The sequence below is a fragment of the Anas platyrhynchos genome, chromosome 10 (assembly GCF_047663525.1).
Source record: "Anas platyrhynchos isolate ZD024472 breed Pekin duck chromosome 10, IASCAAS_PekinDuck_T2T, whole genome shotgun sequence".
Lineage (NCBI taxonomy): Eukaryota > Metazoa > Chordata > Aves > Anseriformes > Anatidae > Anas > Anas platyrhynchos.
This window is the reverse complement of record NC_092596.1, coordinates 16,714,593-16,726,142: the sequence shown is the minus strand read 5'-3', so window position 1 is coordinate 16,726,142 and position 11,550 is coordinate 16,714,593. Positions and strand designations below refer to the sequence as shown.

Below are 11,550 nucleotides of genomic sequence, written 5' to 3'. Positions count from 1 at the left end.
GGAGCACCTGCTCCTGGGAGCAAAAAAAATTTCTGGGTCCCTCAGAGTTCCTGCAAAGCAGGGCTTTGTGCTGCCTGGCTAACTGGAGTTTTGTCAGACGTGCTTACCAGCCACAATAAACCTGTAATAAATAGCGCAGTCTGTGGACAGCAACAGGCTCAGGCAATCCATTAAGCAACGAGACACGTTGCACATTCCAGCTTATTAGCCTCATATCCATAATATATTTTAACAATCTCTCCCTGGCAGGCATTTTCTCAGAACAAACACTCGGGCCGGACTTTCATTTTTCATCCCTCTTCAAAACTTCAGAGTGAAAAAGCGCCGGTGGCGAGCTATTAGCAATAATTTGATCCCGTATCCGCGCTGCAAATTTTAAAGGGATTTGTTTTGCTGCTTGCTCGCTCCTCGCTTTAATTTGCAGCTGGGGGCGAGCAGCACGGCGGCAGCCCGGACAAACTCTCTCTGCTTTGTGCAAACGAAGCGTTGCTTCCCATTGCTCGCTTCTCAGTTCACGAGCTGCTGCCTCCGGTCCTACTGAGAGCCCCTTGCAGGCGGTGCTGGGGGCTGGGGTCACCCTCAGCGCCCCCCCGCACCCAGGGCGCGATGCCCGAGCCCCGCGGGGCAGGTGCGGGGCGCGGCGGGGCCAATGAGCTCCGGGGCGGCGCCGCACGCGCGGGGCGACTCCCGCCAGGAGCGGAGCGGAGGAGCCAATGGGCGCGGGGCCCGGCGGGGAGGGAGCCAATGGGAGCGCGGCGGGGGCGGGGCCGCGGTTGGCGCTGGCGGGGCGCCGCGCGAAGGCGCGCGGGGCTGAGCTCCGCTCCGCGCTGCCCCGCCGCGCTGCAGCCCGGTCCCGGCGGGGCGGCCGGCGGCGTGTGCGGGTGTGCCAGCCCCTGCCAGCCCCTGCCAGCCCCGGGACGATGTCGGGCAGAAGCCGAGCGGTGCTGTCGGTGCTGCTGCTGCTGCTCGGTGCTCCGGGGGTCGCACAGGCGGCGGGGGATGCCTCGTGCCGCCCGGTGCGCGCCGCCTTCCAGGTGCTGCAGCCCGGAGCCAAGTGGGTGCCCGAGAGCCCCGTGCCAGGTGAGGTGCCCCCACCCGCTGCCCGTGGTGTTCCGGCTCGGTGGTGCCCGCTGCGCCCTTCCTGGGGCTGTACAGCCTCCGGGCTGGACGGGGCGGGTGGGTGCTGCCTCCCAGCCCGGGTCGGGTCGGGTCGTGCCGGGGAGATGCGCGGAGCCCCCTCGGGGGCGAGCCGTCAGCGCGGTGCTGAGCTCCCCCGGGCACCGTGCGGGTGCCGGCTGCGTGCCTGCATCACCTGCGGGGCTGCTGGCAACCGTGCCTCGCTCCTGCTCGGAGATGTGAGCGAAATTCCTGAATTCTCAGCGTTTTTGGTGACCGGCGGCTGTCAGCATCCCCAGGGTTGCGCGTACGGGGCGGGAGGGTCGCGATAGTCGCGGTGCCGGATCGCTGCCGGGCTCGGCTCGCTGTGCAGCGGAGTGTGCCTGCCCGAGGAGCTGGGGATCGGAGTGTGTGAAGGAAGAGGTAAGAGGCAGGGGAAGTGCGGTGGAATCACCGCCAGCACCGGCTGCTCTTTCTAGCCACGCAAGAGCATCCTTGCATGCGGTGGTGCTGCGCAGCCCCGACGTGCGAGAGCCCCTGCTGCAGCGTGGGGGGTGAAGGGAGCTGTGGGGTGGCACTGTGGGTGCCCGTCCCCAGCCCTGCTGTCCATAGTGATACCTCGGCTTCCTTACAGCTGCACGGAGGGTTTAGACGTACCTCTCAGTACCCTCGTCCCTCTATCCTCGTGCCCCCTTCCCACGGTTTGGATGCTTTCCGTACTTCTCCCTTGGGAGCAGGAGCAGCGTCTCCTCTCTGCATCCCGCAGGACCTCGTTCAGCCAGGAGGGAGGCAGCGCTGCAAATAACCTCGATGAGGCGGCTGCAGGGTGGGGACAGGGCTCCTCTTATTGCCATTAAAATGACACTCTCTGTTGCCTGTAATTAAAGGAGTGTTTTTCCCTGCTCCTGTGGAAGCAGTGAAATGCCTGCTTTGATCCCTAGATAACCTGAGTGTGGTTTCACAGGGCGAGGCGCCAGGGGTGGCAGCCGGGGATGCTCCCATGGGGTTGCTGCAGGCTTTGCCACGGGGTTGCTGGGGCTGTGCCTTAGCCTGAGCCTCCTGCTTCTCCAGCATGGCTCAGGCTGCCCAGGAGCCCCAGCTGCTGCCCCAGTTTTTGGGAGGAGAAAGGAGCCCCCTTGCCTCTTTGTAGAGCCCGTGGGTAGCCAGTTCCGTGTCCCCTTGCAGGGTGGGTGTTGCGAGTGAATGCCTCCAGCTTGTTACGATGATAAAGTTCCCACATTTCAAATTGAAAGTGGATTTTACATTTGCTTAAGTACATAAACTTGATCATAATTAAAGCAATGACTGCTTGCTTATACCTTGGGTCTGGCCCGTCTTGCATGACTCTGTGTAGTAATTACACTTCAGAGCACTCGCTTCTCCTAGTAGCAGCTGCATAAATCTCAGTAATAGGGGAGCATCACTCAAGAACTATTTTCCAGGCTTCAGTTTAGTGCTTTATTTCTTTCATACATCTGTCAATTAAAAAAAGTTCTGGAGTTCCCAGTCACAAATCACCACGGAATCGATTCTGGGAACCTTTGCCTATAGATCATATTAGCCTGGAGAAACTGAGCGTTTAACCAACTTATTTTAAATGTGGGTTTGTTTTATCTCTTAACACAAACAGAAAAGCATGACTGCTAGTATCCACGTATTGCATTATGAGCAGTTGTGGCTGAAGGTGTAAGTCTAGGAAACATTGCAGAGTTGCAGTGCATGCAGGAGAAATGTCACAGGGCTTCATTTTACTGGATCAGCGGTGTATGGGCTGGGGGGATATCGGCACAGCGCTCTCATAGGGGAGCCCAGCTGTGTCAGCTTGGTACTCCTAATTTAAGGAAAAAAAATCAAGGGAAGTGTCGTGCTGTTTCATGACTGGAACTAATGCTACGGGAGAAATGCTAGCTGGAGGCACGCATTAGGCAGTGAGCAGGGACTTGGTCTCCTCTGCTACCGCAGCCAGCGGTCCAGGGTTTTGCAGCTCCGGACCACGCTTTGGTGTGCCTGCATGGTGGCAGGGGGCAGCAGGACCCGATGTCTGTCAGCTGTGGCTGGCTCCTTGGAGGGGTGGGAGGATGTATTTCATGCCAGCAGCTCGGCTCAAGCTCTGTGAGGCATCTTATGCTGGAGGGCAGTGAAGGCAGGGTGACGGGAGAGTGCTTTTTATAGGCTTTTCTGCAGTTGAGACTTAATGCCAGCCCGTGAGCCAGCGTGTGGTTCTGTGCCGGGATAGCCGCCTCGGCTGTTCACACTCAATAATAGCTAAATTCTCTTTTCTTACGCTGCCTGTCTTTGTTTTCTTCTTCCTTTTGTCTTTTCCTGCATAATTTCTCATGTAGAAATAATAATTTGAATTTCCTTTTTTTCCTGGTCTGTTTCTTCTCTCATATTTGCTGTTCAGATTGCTTTGTGTTCCTGATGACACCCTGGATAACCAGACTGGTGCAAGTGGGTTACTTCCTCCCTTAAGAGGATAATGCCCCCTGCACACTATGTGTGCAGAGCCCTTTCTTCTTTTTTCCTTCTTTTTGGCAGCTGTTTTGTGCCAAGGTATTTTTTAATCTGAAAAATACAAATCCCAGCTCTCCCGGTTGGCTGCAGCGTAGCTTTGCTTGTGAGCTGCCTCCCTTTGTACTCCTCTTCCATTCTGCTTTTCCGGAGTGGGACTAATGGTCCTCCTCCCCGTGCAGCCTTTCTGTTCAGCTTAGTGTGGTAGTTTAAGATCTGAGGTTACTAGATAATTGAGTTTTCTGTTCCTAATTATTTCAGGCCTGCAAGTTGCTCTCTTGATAGTTAAGAGAGCAGGAGCAGAACCCTAAAATTTAGTAACCTCCTCAGGCAGTGATTTTATAGTGAGATCATTATTTTTTTTTTTCCAGGGGTTAATTATAACATCCTGAATAGTGTTCTTCAGAGCCTTTGGAATGGCTGTAGCATGTCTGCATGTGACTGTAATAAATGTGGATGATGAGTGGCTGTCCACCAATTAACGCCATGTTTTTGAGGCGCGTTGTTGATACATTTTTACATCTGTTGGGAGGAAACTCTTACATGGCAAAAGCTCTCTCTTTTCTTTATGACCTCTTTTAAATGACACGGTGTTACGGAGCAGTTATATTTGCGTTGCAGTTTTCTGGCCAACTTTGCAAGGCTTCGGAAAGAATCCAGTCGTGAAAGGCAAGATGGAGCAGAAGATAAAGGATAATCAAGTAGTAATAAATATCCCATGTAGTGCCCGTACTGTTCCAACTTTAATCACCTATTGAGCAAGGTTGTTTTATAATTTATATCTCTTTAATTGGGTTTTAAAAGGATCAGCACTTAACCTGGGTTCTGAACAGCCACATTTCCTTCTCTCCTCAACGATGAGCATTCAAAACTAGTGACAGATGCTTGATTACAAAGTGACATAACTTAAAAGAAAGTTTTTAATAATAATTAACAAAAAGTCTTGAAACAGCTGGGGGAAAATCCACTGTATTTAAAGATTGAATTGCTACTTTCATCTGTTTAAAACATGCTGCTGGTTGTGAAACAATTAGGGAAAGAAAACTGTCCGAAAGCAGCAGCTTTCCTATGGGCAGTATGAACACAGGGGTGGGATGAAGCCCTCCGATGTTTCCAGCCTGCAGAACGTGAGTGGCAGCACCCCTCCCATCGTGCGGGCAGGCTGCAGTAATGTAATGTTAACCAGGGACATGTTCTTATTTTGGCAATGCCTGGGATATGTTTTGTGGGAATGTTGATCTGATTTAAGCTTCTGTTGGATCTGGTAGGTTGGTGCGCCCCAGGGAATTGCACGGCTTGTCTGCTGGTATCTGGTGACAGAGCCGGAGCTATCCTGGGCTGCTTAAAATCAAAATACAATCCCTCAGCCGCAGTAAGGAGCTTGAAGCTGCCTGTGGATGATCTCTGTGCTTTTTTTGACATGTAATTCACTGAAATTATTTTTCACTTATGCTGTGCTAACCACCTATCTGTGGGAATCATTTGACTTTGGCCTGCAGTTAAATGCTTGAAATTCACCACTGCCCGTTCCTTGGCTAAAACTCCCTGCCCCAGAAGCAGGGGGGAGATTCAGGGTGCTCCTGAAATCTCTGCTGCGGTAGAGAGCTCAGTTCTGTCAGCTCGGAATGTATGCAAAATTACCGGAGCACTTACACTGCTGCTCCCCAAGATGGCATAAATGGTACGGTGCTGTCACAGTGCCTCGTGTCCGTGCTGTGCCCGTGGAAGGGGCCGCATCCTGCTCGTCTCACCCACGGCAGCTGTATTGCAGAGGCTTGGGCTCCTGGGCGTAGCATTGCATCAGTGTCACCGGGCTTGTGAAGACTGGTATGTGGGCGTCCAGATGCAATTTTTTAAGTGTTGGAGTAACTCGTGAGGTGTTTTCTTTCCAAAAATGAAATTGCAATGATCTATAGCAAACAGAGGAGGTCATTTGCAAGGGCTGAGTCTGGAATTATGAGGTGTAATGGCTTGAAACTTAAAGAAAAAGGGGTGTGTGTAGGTTGGGAGATAAAAACAATCTTAACAGTAAGGGCCATTAAGCAGTGGAATGGGCTCAGCTATCGCAAGTCAGAGCTATCACAGAGGGTGTTTGAGTTAGATAAAGTGCTGGAGGGGGTGGATTGGGAGGCAGGGGTAGGATTTGATGACTTGCAGGATCTTTTCCATTGCCTTTATGGAGCCAGAAATGTGGGACAGTTTAATTAATGCCAGAGTCTGATTCTCAAGCTTGCAGTAAGCTTCCAGGTGTCAGAGGCTCGGTGTGGACCCCAGTGCTGCGCTTCAGGAGCGTGCGGGGTCTCAGCTCCAGCAGGTGGGATGTGGGACCTGGGGCTCTTGGGTGGTGCTGCAGCAGCACAAGGGCAGAAAAGGCTCCTCCAAGCAGCAGCGTGAATGAAACCCAAGCCTACCCGAGGTCAAAAATGTTCCCATTCCACTGATGTCTCAGCTGGGGTCAGAGGCTGTGCTGGTGGCTCCTGGGCATCAGAGGTTCCCATCCATGCTGTTGGGGCTTACAAACAGGGCTGTTGGTCTGCTTTGTGTCTAGGAAAGCTGTATACAGAAACAGGTGGTGGATGGAGCCTGGCCCCCTTCTTGGGCCTTCCGTAGCAGTGCTTTGCACCGAAAGGGACCTTGTCCCTCGTGGCTAATAGGAGCCTGTCCTGCCTGTATTGACCTGTTGCTTTTACTGTGACGTTTCTGGTCAGCGGTGTTAGTTGGCTATCTCTGTAAAACATTTTAAGCTGTCAGAGTTAATTCCTGAGCTCTTTCCTCCTCCTCCGTGATTGCTCTGCTACAGCATGTGCCTGTCTTTTTACTTACTTCACAAAAATAAAAATCCATTTAAGGGGAGAAATTGGCTTAATTGCTAAAAAGAAGGATGGGAGATGAGTAGGTGACCTTGCTGCTTCCTATCCCTGGCTCTCGCTTGCACAGATCTCTTAATTGCCAACTCTGATTTTCTATATTGGTATTTCCATTAATCATGGAAAGCTTTTTTTAAAAAAATTGAAATGTGTCCTAATATAATAAATGTAGGAGGAAATAAGCTTCATATTAACAAGAAATTCATGGCTGTATTGTAGTGTTAAAGGAACCATGTTAAGCCTTTTTGTGGTGTAAATTAACTCAGATTTGGTTTTAAAATACCTCTTTAACTTGCTGTTATATAACCACTTCTTTCATTAATGCAGTGTCTTGCTGCCACATGATTTTATGGGCTGTTATTTTTTCAGTGTGGGAAATACCTGTCACCATGCTCCTTTTGAGCAGGTTAGCTCAAACCGATGAGAGTTGCTCTATGGATGTCTGCAGCACTGTCTCTGTGCAAGGGCTTTATCAAGAAATTCATGCTGTGTGCCCCATTTTGCAGAAGGGGTAACTGAGGCAGTGGTAGGGATGGTGTTGAGGCTCCCAGTGTGGTTACAGCATCCTTTTGCCCCTTTGCCACGCACTGTTTTGCAGCAGCTGCTGGACTTGTGTTGGTCCTTGTAAGCTCCTTTCCACATGTGAAATGCGTGTTCCAGATGAAGAGTTTTGTGTGTTTTTTCCTTTTTTTTTTTTTTCTTTTTTCTCTTCCCCCCACTAGATTGTGTTACAGGAAGGAATGGGGGCTAGAGGGAGGAGGGTTTCTGCTGTGAGCCCTGACAGCTGGTTTTCCCTTGGCACTGTGCATGACTCTTCTTCAGGAGGTACACGATTGAACTGACATTAATATTAATCCTGTTCTTCTAAAGTACACTTAGAAAAGTGACTTTTGACACTTTATAGTAATTAGAGAGAATGTGGTAAAAGACTCTTAAGGTAGGAAGGAGAAGGAAACCTGGAAGGATGCATAATCCTCCCAGAGCAAAGATGTAAATTGCTGAACTTGCTCAACTGCCTTCTATTAAGGAAGAAAATCTGTAGCAATGGGGAGGACAGAGCAAGAGCTGAGGTGTGCATGGAGCATTCAGTCCCATCTGGGCTGTCTGTCACTTGGTTTGGGGATGGTTTCCTAACCCCATTTTTGGTCAGTGCTGAGCCTAATGGGGAGCTGCTCTGATATGCCTGGAGCATGCTACAATTAGATGGCAATGACTGTGAAATGAAAGGTTCTTGCTGCTATCTGGCCCTAGATAGTTGTGTCTTGGTGTTTTAATGGTGCTGTTGCTTACTGTCTGGCTTTATAATAGCATCATCAAATTAAATGTGTTTTTGCACGATGAAGGCTATTTGCTCTGATAAGTGCTTGCTGCCCTGTTTGTGTTTGCAGGACCACAGTTTACTACTGAAAGTTGATTGAGAACGTGACTTTTTGTTGCTGCTCTGACAGCTCACCTGCTTCATCTTCTCTTGGTGTCTGAACCAAAAGGATGATTATTTTTTTTTCCCTAGATGTTATTTATGCCCTATTAGGCAGCAACTCTTCCTGAAACGTAAGCTAATCTTTCTTCCTACCTCCAGGAGTGACAGCTTTGGGAAGGCTTTTGGGAATGTCAAAAACTAAGGTTTAACACTGCTGACCAGTGCCTTGAGGCACAGCTTGAGATGCAAGAGCAAGCGAAGGTCCTCTTGAAGGTTCAGTGCTGGTGGCTGGACAGAGGAGCTGCCCATATGGCCGTGCAGTTGCACATCTGCCTGTTTCAGGGCTCAGCGTGTGCCTCGGGGTCTGTCCCTCTGCAACGGGACTGGGAAAAGTGAAGCGGTGAGCCTTGGGCTTTGCATTTTGCAGTGGAGGAAGGATTGGATAGGGAAACTGGTGAGAGGACTCAGCTGCATACACGTTAAAAGTCTGTACTAAAAAAAGCAAAGCAAATCATTATTCTTGTGGCTCCCTATTGTTACTAGTAGTGCTGTACATGCAAAAGGATGGAGATCAAAGGGAAATAATACAGTTACTTGTCTTCAGCTAGCTGGTTAAAGTCTCTGCAAATTGCAAGCACAGTCTGTATGTTGGGCTACATGTATTGCTTTATTCATTGTAATCAGCTTCAAACCCTGGTCCCTTTTTCCATCTACCACACCATCTCTTCTGGCTGCCTGCAGCTCCTTGCCAACGCACTACCGGGCACATGGGAGGCAGCAGGGCAATGCTCTGTATTGCTCGGCTCAGCACCAGCACACCTGGGGATATAGAACATGGGAGCTAAAGCAAGCATCGTGTTGGCATGTGTGTGTAGCGAGCTCTCGGGAGCTATTGCTCAGCAATCCTGGCTCTCTCTTATCAGTCCTCTCCTTTGGCTGAGCTGCTTGCTCAGGACAAATTCCAGAAATGTCATCAGTTTGCCCAAACAGTAATTGCAGTGATACCACTGCATGGAGTAGGTTTCCTCTATGCTGGCAACAATTCTACCTCCTCATGCAAGTTTTTTACACTTGTTTGTGTCTCTAGGATCAGATCTGCAAGTATGTATCCCAAAGGGCTCCACGTGCTGCTCGAGGAAGATGGAAGAGAAGTACCAGGCAGCAGCCCGTCTGAACATGGAGCAGCTCCTGCAGTCTGCCAGCATGGAGCTGAAGTTCCTTGTCATCCAGAATGCTGCCGTCTTCCAAGGTGAGTGCTTGGGGGTGGTCCAGACGTGCAGAAGGAGAAGGCAGTTCTGCTCCTCTTCCTGAGCACTTGGCAATCAGAAGCCCACGTGGCTGAAAGTCTTCCCTTCATTTTTATTTTTTGTATCTATATTATGTATACTTATACGTTAAAAAAGTAGATCTCTTCCTCATCTTCAGGAATAATTTGCCTTTCTCATCTTATAAGGAAACAGATTTATATTTTGGTTCTGTGCTGCCTGAGGTTTGTTCCAGTGCCCTTCTTGCCTGTGCCTGCTTGGATCCCCAGGCATGTGGCTGAGCACTAGCCCAGAGCCAAAGCTACTGCCTGTGAAAGCCTTTGCTCTTGGTTGCAGTCCATTGACTTATTGGGAGCATGTCCTACGCTCCTCTTCCACCTTCCCCAAGGTTTGTGCGTGCTGCCTGTTTCCTCTGTCCTGTATCCTGAGCCACATCCTCCAGGCAGAGGTAAAACCGCTCACAGTGTGGTTTTGGAGTGCTTTCACCACGAGAGAGATGTTTGGGTTCTCTCTCTGCTAGGGGCTGCTCTAGAGGGGCAGTGGCAGCGCTGCTGGAGGACTGTCCCGTGTAGGTATACCCACCCCCTTCCCCTCTGAAAAGACAAAGCTGTGGTGTGGGCATTGCTGCACATGAAAGAGCTTGCCTTTATCAATAAATAATACACCTGTTTTGGTGTATGGCAGCTCTACAGAGCTTGTCCTAAATATTCCTGTAGTTGAAACAGCAAGTGTAAAACTGAAGACCAAGCCACTTTGTGTGCAAACTTAAAAATAAATGGAAACACACTTCTAGAAGAATTAAACAATCTGTGCAAGTACCATCTTGCAGGATTCTGGCAGTTGCAGATTCTACCATGTTGCAGTAATGTCATCTGGTTCTAACTCCACTGTAATGCCTGGTAAGCATCTAAACTGTGTATTTCTTAATTGGTCTCTGCCACAAAAAAAAAAAAAAGGTTATTCCATGTGAAGGGGAAGAGATTGCCATGTTCACAAGTGTGGTTTGTTGTGTTTGACATGGGCTGTTTAAGCACTTGGTAACCTCATGCCATGTTGTATAGTAGCACCTCTCTTCTCCTAACAGCAAGGTGATGTATTGTCTTTTTAGCAAAACTGACCTTTAACAAGTATTTTCTATTCTGGATACATGCCAGTTTGTATTACTTAAATCTGTAATCATTTTTGTGGCCTTTACTCAAGCAAAACTTATTCCACCCATGGTTAATGTGCAGTAAAATGATTGCTTGTTTGTTGAGTGCCCTCCTATTGGGATTCCGTCACTCTATATTAATAGCATTTTTACTTATATTTAAAAAAAGACACAAGCAATCAAGTGTTTTTTTCCTTCATGCTGATGTTTTTGTAGGATAATCTGACTTATTTTTATTCATACCTCACCAACAGCAAGACCCAGAGGCTGCTAAGTCTGTGGCATCATGGCAAAGCTCTGTTCTGGTCCATGCCTGACTGGTGGAGTCTGTTGTGTTGTGTTTCTTTCAACATAAGATCAAATAAATTGCTGAGGAGGTAACAGCATTTTTTTTTCAGTTCTTCTTAACGTAATGACTATTAAATTTCAATTCTGCTAAACAGGATGGGGTAAAACTAATGAGAGGTTGGTTTCCTAGACACTGGAAATGTAGACTAGTTTCGGAAATAGGGGGTAAGTTGTCTAGAATAGAAAGCCTCTACCCCCTCCTCTACCACTTGACATACATTGCAAATTTTGAGGCTTTTTTTGTGTGTAAGAATGATACTCTGTTATATAGGTTGTGCTGTTCCTCTGAACTTTCTGCTTCTTTTTAAAAGAGCTGAATTCCTTGCTTTGGTTTTTATTATTATTTACTGTGATTCCTGGCCATGAAAGTCCTGTCCCTGTGCAGGGGCTTTGAAGCTGATGTTAATCTGAAAAGCCTTGTTTTGCTGAATTGCCATTCTTTTTGCTGGGGTTGGGGAAAAGCATTTAGTTGAAGAATTTCTGACCGCTTCTGCTAATAAGAAGATCATGACTAATAAAAATACATTTTGTAATTCCACTGTAGAAGAAGAATTTTTAATTGTAACCCTTGTGCTCACTTCAATTACATCGTATCAAATGTTTTGGATTTGGAAAGGGACTATTCATTGGGCTCTTACAATTGCGTACTTTCGTCTTCTAAATGTAGAGGCTTGAAGTCTGTAGAATGCTTTCTTTTTTTTATAGGTGAATCTTTTGCTGCTTGTTTGTACTTTGACAGCTGTGCCAGAGGCTGTTTCAGCTTTAGAAATATTCTGGACCCAACGTATGGCAGTCAGATTTCATGTTTCGTGGCACTGCTCATGGCATGGGATGGGTCTTAGGACATTGCTAAGGGACCTGGCAATGCGGTAG

General features: G+C 48.6%; 1 protein-coding gene across 2 annotated transcripts in view; it reads left to right on the top strand.

Moving 5' to 3' along the window:
- The first annotated feature begins 782 nt into the window (after positions 1-782).
- Positions 783-11,550, top strand: part of GPC3 (glypican 3) — a 145,786-nt gene continuing 135,018 nt past the window's right edge. The window contains exons 1-2 of one of the 2 annotated variants that reach the window (XM_038184554.2): positions 783-1,080; positions 9,002-9,163. In XM_038184554.2, the coding sequence (XP_038040482.2) occupies positions 921-1,080; positions 9,002-9,163 (322 nt within the window). In that variant the 5' untranslated portion in view covers positions 783-920. The remainder of the gene's footprint in view (positions 1,081-9,001; positions 9,164-11,550) is intronic. The other variant, XM_005023811.6, reaches the window with a different exon arrangement.